A 20,044-nucleotide genomic window follows, 5' to 3' on the forward strand; every position below is an offset into this window, starting at 1 on the left:
TGCTCTAGACGGCCTTCACGCTAGAGTGGTATGCCTGACGAGCTGATTCAACTGAATCTTCGCCTACAGCGTTCTTGATTGGTGAGAAGTCTGTTGCTCTGTCGCTAATGATGATACCGAACCTCTCCAGCGGACAGAAGTGAAAGATATCAAAGATAAAGTGCTCTATCTTATAGACAGAGGGGATGGACAGGGTGATATTTGTCTTGTTCTCGTAGTCATAGATGCTTCCGCTTTTTATGGCGATGTGATAGGGCACCACCTCCACGTCAAGTTTCTCCATGTAACCCGCAACCCTTTCCAGATAGGCCAGCGATAACACATGGTTCATTATGTTGGCGTACTGGGAGGCGTAACTATAATCTGAAGGAAGTTCAGAGTACTCTAAGACGGACGGAGCTTGGTCAGGTAGCTGCAAATCAAGAAGGTCCCTCGGGACTAGCGGCGCTTGCCACTCTTGTGTGATGCTTCGCACTCCAACAATACCCTCCTTCTTTCCAGACTGGCATGGGATTACGCGATTCAAGATGTCAAGAGATCGTAGCTTGGCAAACCCCACAGTCAACTCATCGCACAAGGGTATCAGCGGATTGTCAACACCAACTATATGGAGAAACTCTACTCCTCGCGCTGACAGAGTTTTTAGCAGTTTTGCGTTCATCATGGCACGTAGAAAACCTGCATTCCCATTTGGAGCGGAGAAGACCTCTAGAGGCTTAGCAAGTAGTATCTTCCCATCAGCACTGAATGCTGGATAGTGGTCTTGGGTGCAGTAAAATATGAGCTCGTTAGGATAGCCAAAGTATGACTTTTCCCTTAGATGATCCTTTGTAGCCTGCTCTGTGGCCGGGGACAAAAGAATAATGATTGGTATATTATGCCCCTTGTTGTGAACCCGGCGAATAAGGATTTCTAAGAGGCAGCCAGCACGTTCCCCAAAATTTATAGGGAAGACACCTTTTGGTACAGATGCCCCTAACCGCGTTGCTTGGCCTCCTGCCATAATGAGGGCTGCAACCTTCCCTTCTTCAAGAAGCTTCTTTCCAAGATTGAATGCTTCGTCCTGTACACTCTGCTGTCCCTTATCTGGATATCCACAGATGTTAAGCACACGGCCTCCCAAATCTGGAAGGGGTTTGATGGTCATAGGAGAGCTACTAGTGAGTTGTGCAAAGTGCAAGGCGGGCTCAAAGCACACATTTTGGGCGCTCTTAAATACAGTGCAGCGATCCTCTGCAGAAAGTGATTGAAGATACTTTTGCAGAGATGGCTGTACCTCAGGGTTCTTCTTAAGAAACTCCTCCAGGCCTGGCATTTTTTTTCTGCGCTCAGAGGTCTACTGGCCTTGCGAACTCTAGTCTAGCATTAGTATTCATTAGCAGTAAAAGAATAGAAAGTATATTGGTGCAAAGAGAGAGCCTCGATACTGGGATGAATAGATGGAAGTGCTGGGAAGGTGCCACAAAAAGACACCAGTAGCCAGGCTTGCTTTGGCCGTGTGGATGACTGTGACCTAGTTTAGTATCTCTTAGCACCACACCACATATGTGAGCAACGCGAGATAAATACGTGGTCTACATCTGCATCTGTTATCCTCAGGAGTGACTTTGTAAAATAGACAAGCAGGTGTTGCAACCGGGACTCCACTTTCTAATTATCAAAACCTTTTGGGGAGAGATTAATTGGCCTAAGATCGACAATTAATGTACTTTTACTTACCTAATTATAACAGTCTCATAGCCCTTAATACAGAGGCAGCCATGAGAGTCGGGTAAAATGAGCGGTTGGCTTCAGGTGCATCAGGGGGGTTCTTCAGCTTGAGCTCATCCAGCATCTTTGCATTCTGTGATAAAAACGGATTAGATGAAAGAATAAGTCTATTGCCGAGTTGAACCGTGTACCTGAACTCAGGCTGCTCCTTCACAATGCTGAGGGTGAACCGATATTCACTGGGTGACTTCATGTCAAAGCGCCACCCCGTGATCTGCTCGTAACGCTTCCGCATGTATAAAAGATATGCATAACACTTGGACTTGACCTTTGTGATTTCTTCCTGCCGATGGCGCGCAACCAGGTCCTTATTTTCTCCACTCTCCTCAGATACTTTAGGAGGACTTATCCCTGAAAGCGCCTTTTCCAGAAGATCTAAAGAGAACTTATCAGCAGGGGTTCCAGTGACCACCTCCACTATCATTCTTACACTATTCTCAAAACTCTGCAACTCTGCAACACGCTTCTCTAGTCCTTGATTTCTTTTAGATAAATAGTCAATGTCAGACAGTTTCTGGCTGGCGTCTACAGTCACCCCGTGGGCTTCCTGAAGTTGCTTTGCCAAATTGTCAATCTCCTGCTGATATCTCTGAATAGTCTCTGCTGCCATCTCCAGCTTCTTTTGAAGGCTGGCCCTCTGTTGATTGAGATCATTGATTAGAACCTCGTACCCAGCGGTCCTATTAAGTAGCTCTTGCATCTGAGAGCGAAGACCTTGGTTTTCTGCTCGTAATTGTTGGACTTCTTCTGCAAAGAAATTCATATTTGGTAAGGCGATCGTGGGCTGAACGTCCGACTCCAGTTCATTGATTACTTCAAGTTCATCGCCCTCGTCAATCTTCCCAAGAATAGTATCCAAATCGTTAAGAAAGTCAAAATCTTGCTCGTCAGACATAGGATCTCGAACTCTGATTTTTGGTTTTGGTTTTAATATCAGCTCTCACTTAATCCAGCCCTGTGCCACCGCCCCAGATGTCTCTTAGAAGCCTATCTGCTGTGCTTAGAACTGCACACGTATCTTGAGTGTCTTGGCATGCGCCCATCTCCTCTACAGTGGACTTTGGTCCAGATGGAGTTGGCTCTTCTGTGACCGCTGGAGAAGAAATATTAATGGGATTGATACTGTCTGCATCCCTGTTGAGATGCGAAACAGACATATTTGTGGTAGCCTCTTTGTCCTTTGGCTTAAACAGTCCCATCAGCAGATTGTTTTTGGTCCGTTGCCTTGCTTTCTTGTCGACTGCTTTACTTCTCAATCCATTACTCCCATCTTTACATACTTTCTTTTCACCAGCATCTCTTGTTGACACTTTCCCAGCTTCAGTTTTGCTCTTCCGTGACTTAGTCAGCTGAGGCTGTATCTTCACAACCATACAGTCCGCTTGTTTCTTTCTTCGAGGCAGCTGACTGCCACAAAAGCCCCACCGACGTGGCCTCTCGAGTTCTTCGCCATAGTACTCAACGTTGTTAGCAAGTATCATGTGCTCTTTGAAATGCATCTGGGACAGGGCACTTTCCAATTCTGGAACTCTTCTTCTGTCCACTATTTTAGCCTTAAGCTCATCCAGAAGGAGGTCCTGCCGTGCCACATACTTTTCTGATCTAAGCTTTTGGGCCATAAGGTCCTCCTCCGCCATCATCCACCTATCTTTCAGAAAGGAAATAACATTCTGCAAAACCTGTACATTCATGCTTGATGTAGCCTCATCGTTCTCCTTACTCAATTGATTAATTGCACCGGTTGCACTCGCTGAAGGCCATCCAGCCTCTCGAAATACATAATGCGTAGAGTAAGCAACGCATTCTAGAGATTTTCTCGTGCTTAGCTGGTTTTCTAGATGGTGCTTGAGTAGAGCAGTGGCTTGAAGCTCCGGTTGGCATGGAGACCTACAATCAGCGTTTAATGAATGCTTATCCTCTTCACAACATATGTTTGACAAGAGAAGATTTGGCTTGACAGTAATACTTTCATGCAAAGCATCCACATGAGAGTCATTTGCAGATGCACTGGATGGGCTCTTCTCATTCAGATGTAGACAGCTTAGAGGTTCAAAATTAGGAACGCAAATTGGCGACAGAATCTTGTTTGTGTCACCAATCCTCAAGGTGTCGTGTAGTGCTTCAGCTATTGAAGTTTCACAGCTTATGTTATCAATCAGGCTGCAGACACTGGGATCAGTAAGCAAGGACATTGCGGAGAGATAGACGCTATGCTGATATTGTGCATTCTTGCACTTCTCTTCCGTAATAATATTGTATGCATTTTTCTCACGCTCTAGGTCATAAATCTTTTCTATGATCTCATCATCATGTACAACGGTAAAGCTGTCCACTGAGTCTGACGAGTAAGTGTCATGATCGGTTGTGCTCCCAGTGCATTCCATACTAGGTTCGGTTAATTCTGTGTGTTCCGTGTGTTCCGTGTTATCCTCTGCATCACTTGTAGTTGACCCCTCAACACGACTGCTGGTCAGTTCCTGTACCTCTTCAGATCCCGAGGTTTCAGAGAGAGATGCGCTGATATCAGCTGTACGAGGATTGTGGATAGCTGTCAACTGACGGGGCTTTTTTATCTCGGAAACAATGCTATATGGATTTGTGGGCAATTTTGGATATGAGGGGAATATGGGATCACAAGTGGAGTGCTCAGCGGAACGTACACCCTGTCTGGCGAGGACTAAAACCTCTTTGTGGCAGGGTTTTCTAAGTTCAATTTTACCCGTGCTGGCATTCAGTCTTTCATAATTTTCTGCATTAAGTTCATGATAAGTAGGATGAGTGTGGCTGTGAAAAGTACTAGTGTCTAAAGTATCACCGCCCGCACTTGGATGGGATGGATATGTAGCAAGGTTATTGCATATGTCAAAGCCCTCCTGATTGCCTGTTGCTAAAGTAGGGAAGGGCCGGTTTAAGGGGCCAATGTTCAGTTGGAGATCTGTTAACTGAGCTTCTATACCAGCAATACAGCTCGATTCAGCAAAATTGACTCCGGAATGCATATATTTCTCGCTTGCGTCGAGTCTGTTTCCACTTATAGATGCATCATTTGCACAATCATACATCAAAGATGGCGTTGCTGATGGCAGATGGGATTGATCTAACAGCATGTATCGATCCAGGCTTGGTCGATAATTAAAATCTGTGCTACATCCGTCCAGTCTGAACATGGACGTACTGGACGAATAGGGACCTTTATTAGTTAGTAGTATAGCCGACCCTTGCTCGATAGACGAATAGAACTCATATCCCGTTGACTTTCTACCCTGTACATGAGGATTGTGAAGCAGCCTGTTATTTTGAGCAATTACAATAGCGACATCGTCGTGCTCATCCGCTGAGACAGGCACCAAAGCATTGTGGTGTAGCCCCTGAGTATCACTTTGGTCACTTTGCCCCATATCAACAAATGATACAAGATTTTTGGCTCCAAGTAGCTGTTGCTGCATTTTCTTAATGAGAGGAGTTGTAGACATGCTTAGTGAGATAGACTCAACGAGAGACCCTTCTGCCATATTATCTACTTGCGACCTTTCGGTAGGTAATGTGGCAGACAATTGAGTGGTTGGGCTCAGCTCTGCCTGGAGCTCATTCAAAATTTCTAATGTATGCCGGATTCTTTTAGTGTGGGCTAGCACTTTGGGGCTTTTAAAGTTTTCCAATGACGGAAATGGTGAGATTGCAGAGCCTAGACCAGACAAAGTAATAATAGATCCCGATGGATCTCTGTCCGCACGTCCGTTTTCTGAAGGGATAGGCGCCTGTGCTGGTGAGACAGGGTCGATAGTCATAGACTCCTCGGGCTCAGTAAAGTAGCACGGCGCTGGGGAAAGATCGCGTGGCTCTTTGGGAGATGCCGATTGCGGTTGTATGGTACAGATATCTAGTGACGACACTGTCAGGCGAGGGGCACCATTCTCAGTGACTCTGTGCACCTCCATATTTTCAAGCAAATCGGACGATGCAACAGGGAGATCTTGCTGCTGGTATGGACATGTATCCAACGGATGGCTCATCAGCATGTCCTGATTTGGGTCTGGGGTCTCTGATGTGTATATGAATGACTCCCTGTCGAGAGCTTTATCAGGTGTTCTGCCTTCAGAAACTCGGTTATTATCACACTTATTGGAGTAGTAGTACGTCTCACTTGTTGAACTGCAGTAGCTTTCGTTAGCAGAGAAGCTTGGGGTATATTGTCTCCTTATGGTGGGATCATCTAAGAGAGGAGATTTTAGGGAGTATGATGTCTTTTGGCTATCTACCATAGAAGTGGCACCCTTGAGACTAATCTCGTTAATGACCTCCGGATTTATAGGATGCTCGTCGGCCTTGCTTCCAGTGGACAAGTGTTCATTTTCAAAGTCATCAAACGGTGAAGAAGGGCTTTTCAGAGCATGGTGTACATGCACCCGATAGTCTGGAAACACATTAGAGGACTGCTTTGCTGTAGAAGCCTGTTTGGGAAGTGGAGCTTTGGTGATAGAGGGGAAGGTGCTAGAAGGAACTGCCGGTGTACATGACTTTGTAAGATCTACAATATGACTAGAATGTCTAGTAGGCTCTCTGACGAAGCTACTGAGTGTGGTATTTGATTGCTGATGGGGAGCTTGCCTGCTTGGAGGTGGCCGTTTAACTTGTAACGTATCGTTCAGAGACAAAGAAGCAGATGATTCTGCACGCTCAATAGACGTATTTTTATGCATTTCAAAAGATGATAGCTCTGGCGCAATAGGGCAATTCTTGAGATGCGCTTCCGACAGGATCTGTGATGAAACTCTTGTATGAGTCCACACAGATGTTTTTGATTGTTTCCTTAACGTCCGTGGCTCTTTCGTAACAGATATTGCCGCTAGATCGCCTGAGGTAATCGGTATAGATTTCTTTGTAGAAAACTGAACAACTGGTAGTCCTCTTAGCCTCTCCTCATGGGGTTTCTGGCTACCCTGGCTTTGCAGACGATACGCCTCTGTATAGGTAGCACACGTATTATAATTCAAGAGATCCCCGTCGCTCTCCACTTTCTTACGAGGAAGAGAGTAGAACGATACTGTTTTAGGCGACAGAGAGAGGTTGGTTATAGATAGAAGTGTTGTAGCAATGTCCGGGATGTTTTCTCTTACTCTGCTCCTTGTAGTGTGGAAGAGTGAAGAGTGATCTTGTGGAGCTTCTTTAGAACAGAGACTAGACGTAAAAACAGCACTTCGCGTGACAGGCACGGTTGCTTCATTAATAACAGAGGAGGAAGGATCGAAGAAGACATGCTTCATAGGTAAGTGATCAGAATATAACGTTTGAGATAACTGCTTTCGCACAGAGTAAGCTGACTGTGCTCGTATATCGGATGCAGTACTAGTAGGTAATCTATCTCTTGCTACGCGTGATGCGGTTAAGGAAGTGCTACTGGTATCTAAAGGACGATACGTCTTGTTAAGGGTCGGCTGTGCAGAATGAGGACGTGCCAAAGATGTACTCATCAGTATTGGTATTGGACGTTGTGGAAACCTCATTGCAACTACACTTGTACTGGAATCTGGAGACTGTTCAGGAGTAGTAGCAGGTATAGGTCTCTCTGGATGTAAAACTGGACCAGAGACAGGGTACTCAGTCGTCTGGACTTCAGACAGTTGCCCCTCAACAGTAGTATTGGTCAACACAACAAGTTCCTCGCCCGATGGCTTGCTTGAATGTTGAAGGCTGTACGCAGGAGCGTGAATAGTGTGTCCTTGCTGATCTGAAGATTGTGTAGTTAGTTTCTCCACTCGCCTAGCAACTATAAAAGGTTCTGAGGCCGAGGGCAGTAGTTTTCTAATAGAAGTAACCGTTGTAGCAATAACTGGAGAAACTAACTGCTCATCTTGCTTAACTGTTTGTGATGTAGATGGAGTCCCCATTGTTGTCGCCATTGTTGTTAGTGTCGGGCTTAACGTAGGAGATATTGAGGCGGTAGCATGAACGAGATCCTCTGTTAGGGTAACACTTGGAGGCTCAGTAGTGGATGGAGAAACGGAACCGTGTGCTGATAGAGACTTCGAGATGTCTGCAACATAACAATCTGGGGGCTTTGTCATATTGATTGGCTGGAGCTGGGGTTCCAAGGGATCAGGGCATGCATACTGCTTTGGTTCTAGTGTGCTGACAAGCCTACTCAGGTGTGTGTTCCTCTGAGCTATCTCTTCCTTTATCTGTTCCTCGGAAAAGGTAAGATCGCTCATTGTAGATATTGTAGGTGACACTGTGCTGGATAATGAAACAGAGATGCTAGGAGGCTTGTGTAGATCGGTCCTGCTAGTGTGCCTTGGCATTACATTAGAGAGTACATCTATACTATGTGGGCCCCCGATAGGATCTTCTAGTGTGCTGCTCTCCTTAACATACAAATCGGCTAATTCCACTAGATCGTCAGGTCCGCTTGGAAGTTGTATCGATTTTGGTGGATGTTCCGTTACGCACCCATCTAAACCAGTATCTAGGCCATACTCCAAATCTAAATTTGAGGCAGGATAGCTTCCCAGCAGGTCTTTTTCAACCGACGAGAAGACATTCTGATCAAGGCGTGGCATAGGTGCGGGAACAGGTTCTACAAACTGGAGTGTTTCCAGCTCTGATGGTTCTCCTGGCTGCAATCTCGACTTCGATATCATGTTGCTGAGCTGAAGGTGCTGCACCTCTCGCTGAAGCGCCTCGATCTGCCTTTGCATGGCTTCTGTGGGGTCTTGCATGCTCTGTGCCCCAGTGAAAGAAGCTTCTGCTGACGATAGCAATGAACTATTCGGGTAAATGTGAGCACATGCTAGGGGATGTGTCACCCGGCTAGACTGTATCCGTGCGGGTTGACTGGATTGTGCATGTCGAGGAAGCGGTGGGACGCTATGGGGATTTGTTGTTACCCTGCTCTGCTTGGAATGCGGCCTTGCATGTTTATGCCGTCTACTACTGGACTCTCTACTATTTAAAATGGCCATGTTAATCTCCTGCTCCAATGTAGATGCTTGCTGCATCCCATTTTCAACCCGATTCTTACCGCGTACTGACCTGCTCTGGTCTGAACCTATACGATGAGATGAGTGTCGTGTATGTGATGGGGCAGTGGTTAGAATGAGGTCTTGTATCTGTTTTGTTATAGAGTCTCCAGTCAAATTCGCCCTGTGCGTCATTTGAAGGAAGATGACTGGAGGGTCCGAGTAAAATTTAAACTGCAAGGAAATTTACACTGCCTAGTGCTACACGGATGAATGTAGTAAAGTACTAGATAACTTCTTCCATTAGTTGAAGTATTCTACGACACCAATCTGCGAAGATTTGCGAACCGGTGCGTCTTTTTGATAGAGTCATTACCATCGAAATCAAATTACTGTCCTTCGCAATCAAGCCAACGGCATACTCTATCACTTCCGATGAATCGTACGGGAACCTCTTGTCGAATAACTTGTATATTTGGACCTCTACTGTGTCATGATAGAGAGTGATGTAACCCCGAATATTATCCGGTTGATAGACAGAGAATAGGTCTAAAAGAGGGAGCAGTACCTTTTCCCGTTTCTTATGAAGCAATATGCCATCTACCAGAAGTGCGCAAACTATATTGGGACTGACGTAATCCTGCAGTACCTTGAGAAGAGAACCAAGGAGATCGGCATTAAGGTAAAAGTGCACATCCCTCAGTTTCTCACTAATGGTAGTAGAGAAGGATTTAGTGGTAATAATAGGGGTGGCTGTAAACCTCATAAGATGCTGCTTGTCAATGGAAGATAGATCTGATAGTATTGATGTCGAAGCGCGCGCACCTGCCTGACTAAGCTCTTCAGAAGGTTCGCTGGTCACAAGAAAGTATAGGTGTCCGTAGAGATCGAGGGCGCTAGCCTGCACAAGGGCGCTGGAGTCAGCCAGGAGACTGGCCAAGCAGTGCTTCAAGTCTATCAGCTCGTCCTCCTCCACGGCGGCAATGGCAAAGCACTTCAATGCATTGATGCAAAGCACTCTGTTTCTAGCGTTGATATCTTGCCGAGCAGTTTGCATAAGAAATTGGCGACCCTCCCGATTCGTGAGACAAATGCACTCTGCAACCAAAAGTTTTGATGACGAGGCAGAGGAGAACAAGGTTATGAAATGCTGGACATCTTCCTGCTTGAGTAGCAGGTCTTGCGGGCTTATACTAACATTGGAGTACACATACTTTATCGTCAAAAGACAAAAATTTCGCACCTTTGGGTGTTGGTTAGTAGTAGAAAGATTTAGAATAGAATAAAAAAGGCCCATGGCCACTGTTTTGTGAACGTATTGTAAGTATCTAACAAGAAGTAATCCCAGGCTGATAACAGCAACTTCCTTCACAGAATCAGATGGGTGGAAGATTGCATCCAGTACACATTCTATAAACTGGATAGCATGTATAGACTGTAGCCGCTTATACACGCGTGCACTACTTGTACTCGTTGATGAGGAGTCTGCTAGAGAACAAAGGATGCTTGTCATGGCAGAGATGGCAGATGACACGACTCCTTCGTTAGATGATTGCATAGATGACTTCAAAGAGGTAAGTAACAACAAGTACGTTTTATCGGACAGCGTTCTCAGTTGACAGAAAGAGGAGGTCAAACGCTTTTCAGACCGATCTAGCTGCTCATCATTCATGGATTGACTCGCAGACACGTTCGTAGTATGCTTAGTAATGTCGAGATCTCCTAGATGAAGAGAGTTTGCTCTCGAAGTGCGAGAGGATGCACGACGGCTTTCTGAGGGTGATGTTGTCAGATGTGCCTTGTGGGAAGATGGACCTTCTAAGCTCCTCCAGACAGCATTCTCACATATGGCCAGCTTTTCATGGAGAAGTTCGAGATAAAGACACAGCTCTTCGTAGCAAAGAACAATTGTGTCATCAGTGATGGTATACGTACACCCGGATGTGTCAGAGATTGTAATCTTGCAGTTGTAGGGACACTCGATTGAGCATGGAAACTCGCTAGTCGCGCAAACATCGCAGCTAGAGGCATTTATCTTTATATCACGAGCTAGTGCCTGCAGACACGCTACTCTGAAACTCCTATCAGCTACTTCACCTCGCTCGTCTTTGATGACAGAGCATAGATGGCGGAACGCAAAGAGTTTGATGAGGGCGGTGGCCACGAGGTCTTGTTGTGCATAAGTGATAGTGTGATTGTAAGAAGTGCTCGGGTCAAGAAGATCAAGGATCGGCTTGGTGGCGTGCCGCCGAGCGTTATAGCCCAACTGAATTATCGCTCTAAGGGTCATGGCCCGGTCTATAGCCCACATCTCCATGACCATGGGCGTGACCACATGCTCCTGAATGCATGGGAAGGAACACAACAACGCTAGCAGTTCGCATCTATGTGGAGTGGGGACGCCTCGCAAAGTTCGCAAAAAACTCCTTAAATAGCCGTGCCGCAGCAACAGTGACAAAGCTTTAGAGGCTAACTCTCTACAAAACGGATCCTGTGTCAAACCACACAATTGCGTAGTTGAATCACCTGATGAATCCACCTGTGTAATGCACGATGGCTCAAGGAGCAGCCTGCATAGAAAAAGATACTCTCTGTCGCCACAGGCACCTTGTTCTAATGTCCAAAGCTCCGAAACAATTCTAGTGCAATATCCTCTATCACATACATCAGCTTCAGTGAGCGAATTTAGCATAACACAGCCTTGGGCCCTAAAACTACATGTTGTTTATATGTGCGACAATTTCTATAAAAATTGAAGTTTAATTTGAAATTATCATTTTTAATCATATTTGGCAAACAACGACCTAAGATGCTACCTGGGGCTAAACGCTATCACTAACGGGCAAATGAGGGCTTCCTTTGATATCCAAGGTTTCTGGGAGATAATGTACCGATTATATTTATGCCATTCAGATAAGATAATTCTTCTTTGTTTAAGGTGTTCCCTACTTTTCAATGGGCATAGATCTGCTTGATAAATACTACTTCAGTGCTACTCTCCTGTCCAGGTGTCCATACGGTGATCTTTATGTTGCAAATTCTAGACGTACACGTCTAAACGTTATTGCACGCGTAATCCACCTTGAATTTATAGAATCAACGGTTATGAAGCAGCTAAAAGATGCATATGAGCAAACAAAGCGCATCGACCACGCTAATATATTTTTATACACGGCTTTCTATCTGGACGAGAATACCATCATTCTCGAGGCCGATACCGATCAACAGACGGTTGTAGACGATCTGGCCATAAGAAAGGACCTGGGAACATCGTACACCACTGACGAGCTGTTTTACTTTGCGTATCAGATTGCCGATGCCCTTTACCATATACATTGCAAGAGCGTCTACGAGGGCCTTCTGTTTTCTGTCAGAGCTGATAGCGTTGTCATAAAGGGAAGCCCTGTGAACCTTATGGACATGAAGGCTAAGTTGAGTATATTCACGGCCAAGTGGCCAGCCCAAAATCAACCTACCACGGCAAGGTTTGAGACTCGCCTAGCGGTGTCCGATATCTTTGAGTTCTCAAAGATGTCTTTTGAGCAGCATGCCCTTTACAACATTACCATGCTTGGGCATCTACTCCTGGAGATGGCCCTTATGAGGCCTCTGGAAAAGGGAACTGCGAACTCAGTATGTGCAGAAAATGAAGACTTAATTATTAGCACCCACAACACTACCCTTTTAGACCTAATACGATTCTGCCTAAATTCCACCCAATCTCGGCGGACCATCATAATTGACATCAAAGACCTTGCAGCATTTGGTCTGGGATTACGGTATGCAGATCAGGAATTCCGTTTCTATAGCTCTCGAGAGAAGGCGTCTACCGTTGACAAGCTAATAAAGCAGCTCCAGGCGGAGAAGAAGTTTCTCAGCTCAATTAGAGCGCGGGATATTATCATGCAAGCACTCAGAATGGCCACGATGGCATATGACAAGGGCTTGGGGCTCAATTATTACGCAGAGGATGTCAGCATAGTTAAGGACACTATTACCATATACCCTGATGCAAGTGTAGACGGGCACATATATGATCTCCTGAGGGACATGGCGAAGGTGATCGAGCCAGGATTCTTCGCCCAAGAGTTGAGCAGGCTTACTAATGTGAAGGTGGTTCCATCTCTGCACGATGCTGTAGCAACACTGGAGCCCTTGCTAGCCAAGATAGGAACTAACCAAATGGTCAAGCTTACTGCAATGGAGCTAGTTCTGAGCGAGCTAGCCAGCAAGATCCCGGAAGATAGCAACAGCTTTACCATCCTGTATGCTCAGCTGTCCGACCAAGGTTTTAGCATCGCCGAAGCAAACAACATTATCTCGATGCTTCCCCAACTTGTCCACAGACCAATTCTTCTATCTGTCTTTATGCGATGCTGCATTGAAAAGTCGATCTCCCTAAAGGTGCCCTTTCGCCTCGGCAATGTTCAGCCAACCATGTCCAAGTTGATGACGGCGTTGTTAAAGGGCGGCCATGGCGTAACATCCTTGAAAGATTACTTGTGCGATCTTGGGCAGCAATGTCTCGCTCCGATCTGCTTGCTAGATCGCAATAGTTGCAAACTGTTTTGCACTCACCTTACTGCACTTATGGTGGCAGCATGGTATAACAAGCTGGGAGCTATACGCCTGTTATTAGCAGAGCTAGGGTACTGCACAGACAACCAGATGACTGCGCTTATGTTTGCTTCTGTTGCTGGAAGTACTGAGTCGGTCCCCTTTTTGACAATGGAAGCCCAACACAGGAATTCGCTTGGTCAAACAGCTCTGATGCTTGCTGCCATACGTGGTCATATGAACGTGGCCAAAATACTAGCGCCCCTAGAGGCCGGGATACAGGACTGCCGGGGAAGAACTGCCCTCATGTATGCAGTGCAGCAGGACAATCCAAAGATGGTGCAGCTCTTGTTAGAGTATGAAAGTGGATACCAAGACAGTGATGGCAATACAGCTCTGATGTATGCGATTTATCGCAACTCCCTAATATATACAGAGCTTCTATTTCGTTACGAATCAGCAAAACAAACAAAAGATAACATGACCGCACTTCTGTTCGCCATTAGAGGCAACAAGCCCGACCTAATACAGCTACTACTTCCCATGGAGGTATCTCTAACCACGACGACTGGAGAAACGGTCTTAATGTATGCAGCTCAAGCTGGGAACGAGCAACTTGTTCGTCAGTTGATAAACCTATATCCTAAACTTGCGCTGAACCGACAGGATGGCACAGGATGGACTGCTCTAATGAGGGCAGCCCAGATGGGCTATGAGAATATTGTAAAACTGCTTCTACCACATGAGGGTGGTCGACAAACCAACGATGGCACCACAGCACTTATGATTGCCACCAAAAACCATAGTAACAACATAGTTCTTGTCCTTCGAAAAGAGGAACGGAGGCTTACAGACAAAAATGGAGATACAGCACTAATACATGCCGCTAGAAACGGAAACATAAATGCCATTCGCTTGCTAAAGAGTTACGAGGCTGGTCTTCTGAACAATGACGGGTACACTGCTCTGATGGTAGCAGTCAAACAGGGGTATGTTGATCTTGCAGATGAATTGTTCTTACCGGAATATAAAGTACGTGCATACTCTGGCCTGAGTGCTCTTGGTGTAGCGCATGCAACAAGGAATCGCGCCATATTAGAACTATTTGCCAAGAAGATGGAAGAGCATTGTTCTTTAAACCCAAAGCACAACCAGGAGATGGAGCTAACTTGGTCACCAATTCACTATGCTACCCCCTTCACAGCCGTGAATACAGAGCCGCAATGATACGGGCATCGATCGTTGCCATTAACAATGTTACACAGCAGGCAGGTGCTATGGATCATGTGGGCTTTATGACACTTGAGCTGTGCAACAGAATATCGGGGATCAGAGAGTGGCAGTTGACACAGCACGCAAAGGTCGTCTGAAGCTGCACAGGGTGTTCCACGGCGGTGACACGTGTCGCACTTTCGGCAGTGTTCCCAGCCGTACTCGGTAGTGAAGACCATGCACTTGGAGCACCCATGGCGAAACAATAACCCTCCACACCCTGTACATGGGACCTCGTCTTTATCAGTTTCACAGTTATGGATAGAGTGGTCCAAGTGACAGTGCATGCACTCAATGGTGTCTACTTTGGTCCAATCAACAGGGTCAATTATCTGGTTATCTAGAAGCACCGTCTCGTAGCAAGCCTTGCAGGACACTTTGGTTGATGATTCAAATCCAAGGGAGGAGTTTAACCCCTCCACTCTTAGAAGCACACCTGTCATACAGTGATCGCACCCTTGGGTATATCCCATGTAGAGTAGCAAAAACGACGGATTGCCTTCTATGTAGCTACGCCTTAGCTGTCTGGGATCATTGCACGATTCCAAATGGTTCGAGAGAACGTCCCAAAAGCTCCTCTGAGTTACCTTATCAGCTACGTCACCTGGCAGAGCGTAAATGACTAGCCCGTGCAGGTAAGTCGAAGCAATGTCTCGCAGCTGCGGCTCGATGATAAAGTATATGTGGGTATCGAGATGCTTGATGCTTTCAGCAGGCTCGTCATACTGTAAGTGCATAGCCTTCAGAACTGTGCACACACTTGGAAAATGCTTCGTAGAAACCTCTTCAGAAGTAAATGAAACTTCTGTCATGCATGCCTCAAAAGATGGGACACTGGCCTGTGCTGCCCGAAACACCCGCTCCCCAAGGGCCTTGTCAACAAACTGCCCCGGCCACAGAAGGTATCCGAGTGTGCTTTCTTGATACTTGAACAGGTGCTGCATGTAAGAGGATTTACTAAAGCTTACCAGCCGCCGTAGCCCCCGCCAGACGTATTGTCGTACCCACCATAACCGCCGGAGGTGTTGTCGTAACCGCCGTACCCACCGGTCGCCCCGGAATCGTAGCCACCGGTTGTCCCAGAGTCATAACCGCCATAGTTCCCGTAGCCACCATAGCCGCCAGCTCCACTATCGTAGCCTCCGCCGTAGCCAGTATTCTGCGCATTGTATCCGCCGTACCCGTCGTTGTTCTGGCCCCATGCGTTGTATCCTGTACCCTCAACCCCCGTGTTATCAACATGGCCTTGCGTGACCTCACCATAACCGCCGGCTGCTTGGGGTGCTGCTTGAGGAATGTGAGGCTGCTGCTCTGGCATCATTTGCTGTTGCTGCTGTTGCATAGGCTGCTGGTACTGTTGCTGCATTGGTTGCTGCATCTGGTTCTGCTGAACTTGCGGCTGCTGTGCTGCAGCTTGTGTCTGGGCAGCCGGGTTTGTCGGCGGCTTGAAATTCTGAACCCGAGAATATGCGTCTTTATCTACAAGATTGAAGCATTCGCTGCACGTCCTGCGGATCTGCTCAAGATCCTGTGCTGTCTCGAGGCCAGGATGATTGATGCCCTTCAGCAGCGCCGGGAGAAACAGCATAGATATCGACTTAGCTGTGCATCGCGTGTAGACCTTTTGGGTGAATTCAGCGAAGTATACGACGGCCTTTGGACTCTTGATGATGGGGTCTATCATTCCGTAGATGGCTGGAAGAACTGTTTCTGCAATATCGTTATCTTGAAGATATGCAATGATGACTGCAAGACATCGGAGACAGGACCCCATCATGGCGTCCGTAGAGGACCCACCCATGAGCCCGATGATTTTTGGAGTCAGGGACTTAACAAACGGCTGGGTATACCTGTCAGTGAAGGTCGATATAGTATTGTCCTGCTTCTCTGGGGCTTGCTGAGCCGCCGTACCAGCCATCAACGACTCCCTAGAATGGTCCATCATCCAGCACGTGACGTCACCAATGAACGGAGCACACGCAGCAATTGCAGCCAGAGCCTTCTCCTGAATCATAGCATTCTTGCTCGAGAGGCAGGAAACCAAAAAGTTAAGATAGCTATAATGCGAGCGAGCCCCAACCTTCTTGTTCGTGAAGAAGGAGGCATACTCCAGAAGCACGAAGATCACCGTGGTGATTACGCTCTCCTGGTCTGTGTTTATCTGCTTATCGAAGTTGGGAATAAACTTAGTGCGCTCCTTCGTTGACTTATCCATGGGTATATCCATATACGGTGTCTGGTACATGAACAGCCTTCCATAGACTTCGATACCCGATGTCCACGCTTGCTGCGTGCTGTGGGTCCCAGGAAACTTGGAGCGGTGGTCCGTAAGTGTACATGCAAGAACAATGGGTTCCAGCAGGATGTACAGCTGGTCAGCAGGGATCTCTAACATGTAGGAGTACTGGATCAGAAGAGGCACGGTGTATCGATAAATGTCTCTACGAGACAACATGCTAACGATACGAGGCCATATAGCCGCCATGGTGAGATCGACACTCAACATCCGCTTTTCCAGGCATATGGGGAGCATCTTGGTCAGGAACTGAACCGTTCGTTCCATGATGTTTGAGTCTCCGCTATTCGCTGGGGTCGATGCAGTAAACACCATCTCCTTCTTGAGCTCCATGATCTCGTTGGCCACGCGAGCGACGGAGTTCTTGGACAGGAATTCTGTATACATTTGACCGCAATCGCACTCCTCACGAGAGGCAGCCCACAGGCTTGGCATCGCCGCTTCCATCTGGGAAAGGCAGACCTGCTCGGTGGCATTAATAGTCTGTGTCATGCTATACCATTTCGGAACGGTTGCCGCATTCTGGGCTGCCGCCGCGGGGCTGATGACGTTTGTAGTGGTCGGTAAACTTGCGCCGAACATCTTGGCACTCTCCTCGCAAAGCTCCTCGGTGCTCATATGCTGCATGCAGGGGGATGAGCTGCTGTACTTGCACGGGCGTCCACCAAAGATGGTGTAAATGCACGAGGCAAGCTGGAAGGCGTCGGAAACCTTGCTCGCCTTTTTGTTCTGGAGCATGGACGGACTCATAAAGTGTGCACACGGCCGAGTGAGGGCGCCGGAGTCAGAAGAGAATTCAAAGTTGATCCCCCCTGGAAGGCAACACGAAAAGCCGACCAGGCGCCACTCCCCGCGCGGAGTGATGGCTATGTTCGCAGGGGTAAGGTTGCCGAAGACGTATCCGTCGTTCTGGAGAATGCTCAGAGAGCGGAGCAGTGTCATGTACCCATAGGCAATGGAGTCTGGCTGAACATACTGCAGTAGATTTGTGAATGGGTTCGCAGAATAGATGCGAGGATTAGCGTTGGCAAGCATTTCGTGGTCTGCCTTACGCTTAATGACGTTCAGGCATGTGTGGCCGAACAGCTTATAAAGGGAAGAAAGGGTGCCAACCAGCGGCTCGGTGACATAGTAGAGGCAATTATTTTCTTCTTGGAGCTGCTCTAGGATGATCAGTATTTCCTTCGCATTCTTCCCGGGAACTGCCGCGTCTTTGTTGATGAAACTGAAGAACTGCTTAGAGAGGTTGTCTGCCTTCCCGAAGACAAACTTCTCGACGAGCTTCTTCTCTATAACAAAGACCGTCCCGAAGGCATTGGACTTCTTGTTCCTTCCAGAGTACATATGCCAGATACCAAAGGTACCTCCAAACCCCAATTGCTTCTCGAGCTCCCACTCCTTGAGTTTAATCTTCGGCGCATTGGGCGTTGCGCGGGGCTCTATGCGCGATTTGAAGTAGGCTGGAGCTTGTTGCTGCATGGGCCTTTTTTGATTCCGTTATTTTTTAAAGGGGCGACCGCAAAAAATGTGCCGTATCGGCCTCCTCCAAAGGTATATTACTGCTGCGGCGTGATTTAAGTACGCAGTCATCTTAGGCTGGGATTTACTAGGCTACTTTATTGATAAAACGTGGCAGCAAAGACTGCATTCTACGAGTATTCAATCTACAAAAACTTTTCATGGAGATATCAACTTTCTATGTCTTTCAAAATACTTTCGAGATATTCTGAAAGTTTTTCAATGTCTTCCTTTTTGTGTTTTATTGTGACGGAAACACGAATTGTCTTATCATCAACAATGCCAACAAGGTACCGGTCACCGCTTCTGTGACAAAGAAGATTGTCTTGAATGGCTGCGCTTGTTATGGATTCCGGGAGCTGAATAAACACGGCAGGAAACCCTGGTATTCCGACAAACGGTATACCTGCAGAGAGAAGCATTTTGTGCAGGGTCAATGCGGATTCGTGAAGAGCCGGCAGAACGTTGGGTATTTGTCGCAGTGTGTACCTAGCACACTCGCAAAGACCTGGGGGTGCACTAGCGCTGAAGCAGTACCCAAGGCCCATGTTTCTCTGCTGTTCCACTAGATGCAGCGCGCCCGTACAAATGCCTCCCAGGCCGGAAAATGCATGCTCCAATGAGCTAGCGACAAGATCGAAGTGGTGATAACCCGTGGCATAGCCCATGTCACACCAGAACTCTGGAACCCCGCGCCCCTCTGAGCCCAGGACACCTAGTCCAAGACCTTCGTTGAGGAAGATCCTCACGTGGTTGGTTTCGCAAACAGACAAGATCTCGGGAAGGCACAATATCCCATCCTTAGTGATGGTGTCTGCCACCAGCCAGCAGGTGTTTTTGGCTTCTGCTGAAGCTGCTTTGAGAACAGGCTCTACATCCCTTCTGATTTTTCGTAGCTCTTTCTGTACTTCATCACTTGTTAAGTACTTACACATGGCGTTCTTCAAGCTGCTTGTGCATTCTTTGATGCTACCATCACTGATGTGGAGCTCGTCTGAGAGTTGTTGTAAGTTGAGGTACGGAAGGTGAAGCGTGACAACCTTCGCGCCACAAAGAGCCGCAGCCCTCGCTATCTCAAGGCTGTGGACCTCTGGAATTATGAGAACATCTCCCTTGCCGCAGAGAATTGGTAAAGCAGACGGAATTACCACAGCTGCACTGGGATACAGAATCGCGGGTTGATTGAGAAAAGCAGTGAATTCGCGCTCAACCATGATGTGCGGCGTTAGCGTGCCGAAGAATCCTCGGGGGCCGCATGAGCCCACGCCATAACGCTCTATAGCTCCTAGCACGTGCTGCTGTGCTTCTGGATCTGTGGCGATGCATAGAAAGTCGGTTGTTGCGCAGTCTATCACGGACGTATTTACGTCTTCTTGTAGCTTCTTCTCGTCAGTAGAAGAGTAGTTGTCATTTTTAGGCCAGTCTGGAGGGGCCAGATAGAGCCTTGTGGCATCTCGTCGAATTACCACAATTGGCTTGTTGGGCTGAACCACCGAAGGGATGGGCTGAAGCCTTCGAGACTCCCTTGACTCTTTTCCATCAGTTGAGCCTTCGTGTATCTTCTGTTTGAGCCTTTTCTTACTTCCAGGGGATTCAGCTGATCTGCTCAGGAGCATCATTGCAATAGCTGTGCATATGGTAATTGTTAGCACAGGATAGGTGGCCATCTCCGGGC

General features: G+C 47.2%; 8 protein-coding genes across 8 annotated transcripts; 1 reads left to right on the top strand and 7 right to left on the bottom strand.

The window, feature by feature from the left end:
- Window positions 1-4: 4 nt before the first annotated feature.
- On the bottom strand, window positions 5-1,315 carry GL50803_0016217 (UDP-N-acetylglucosamine pyrophosphorylase; the record flags this gene model as incomplete). The annotated part of the gene is made up of 1 exon (XM_001707162.1): window positions 5-1,315. The coding sequence occupies one exon, from the start codon at window positions 1,313-1,315 to the stop codon at window positions 5-7; it is 1,311 nt and encodes a 436-aa protein (XP_001707214.1).
- A 408-nt stretch (window positions 1,316-1,723) lies between these two features.
- GL50803_008799 (uncharacterized protein) lies at window positions 1,724-2,665 on the bottom strand (the record flags this gene model as incomplete). Its single annotated transcript, XM_001707161.1, has 1 exon — window positions 1,724-2,665. The coding sequence occupies one exon, from the start codon at window positions 2,663-2,665 to the stop codon at window positions 1,724-1,726; it is 942 nt and encodes a 313-aa protein (XP_001707213.1).
- A 49-nt stretch (window positions 2,666-2,714) lies between these two features.
- Window positions 2,715-8,921, bottom strand: GL50803_0028635 (uncharacterized protein; the record flags this gene model as incomplete). Its single annotated transcript, XM_038046025.1, has 1 exon — window positions 2,715-8,921. One exon carries the CDS (start codon window positions 8,919-8,921, stop codon window positions 2,715-2,717), a length of 6,207 nt encoding a protein of 2,068 aa, XP_037901711.1.
- Window positions 8,922-9,012: 91 nt separating this feature from the next.
- GL50803_0087774 (uncharacterized protein) lies at window positions 9,013-11,418 on the bottom strand (the record flags this gene model as incomplete). The annotated part of the gene is made up of 1 exon (XM_038046385.1): window positions 9,013-11,418. The coding sequence occupies one exon, from the start codon at window positions 11,416-11,418 to the stop codon at window positions 9,013-9,015; it is 2,406 nt and encodes an 801-aa protein (XP_037901712.1).
- Window positions 11,419-11,681: 263 nt separating this feature from the next.
- GL50803_008803 (Ankyrin repeat protein 1) lies at window positions 11,682-14,510 on the top strand (the record flags this gene model as incomplete). Its single annotated transcript, XM_001707158.1, has 1 exon — window positions 11,682-14,510. The coding sequence occupies one exon, from the start codon at window positions 11,682-11,684 to the stop codon at window positions 14,508-14,510; it is 2,829 nt and encodes a 942-aa protein (XP_001707210.1).
- Window positions 14,468-15,499, bottom strand: GL50803_008804 (uncharacterized protein; the record flags this gene model as incomplete). Its single annotated transcript, XM_038046386.1, has 1 exon — window positions 14,468-15,499. One exon carries the CDS (start codon window positions 15,497-15,499, stop codon window positions 14,468-14,470), a length of 1,032 nt encoding a protein of 343 aa, XP_037901713.1.
- A 20-nt stretch (window positions 15,500-15,519) lies between these two features.
- GL50803_008805 (Kinase, SCY1) lies at window positions 15,520-18,330 on the bottom strand (the record flags this gene model as incomplete). Its single annotated transcript, XM_001707157.1, has 1 exon — window positions 15,520-18,330. The coding sequence occupies one exon, from the start codon at window positions 18,328-18,330 to the stop codon at window positions 15,520-15,522; it is 2,811 nt and encodes a 936-aa protein (XP_001707209.1).
- Window positions 18,331-18,539: 209 nt separating this feature from the next.
- On the bottom strand, window positions 18,540-20,036 carry GL50803_0023015 (Serine palmitoyltransferase 1; the record flags this gene model as incomplete). Its single annotated transcript, XM_001707155.2, has 1 exon — window positions 18,540-20,036. The coding sequence occupies one exon, from the start codon at window positions 20,034-20,036 to the stop codon at window positions 18,540-18,542; it is 1,497 nt and encodes a 498-aa protein (XP_001707207.2).
- Window positions 20,037-20,044: the final 8 nt, after the last annotated feature.

This window comes from Giardia intestinalis, chromosome 2, assembly GCF_000002435.2.
Source record: "Giardia intestinalis strain WB C6 chromosome 2, whole genome shotgun sequence".
Lineage (NCBI taxonomy): Eukaryota > Fornicata > Diplomonadida > Hexamitidae > Giardia > Giardia duodenalis.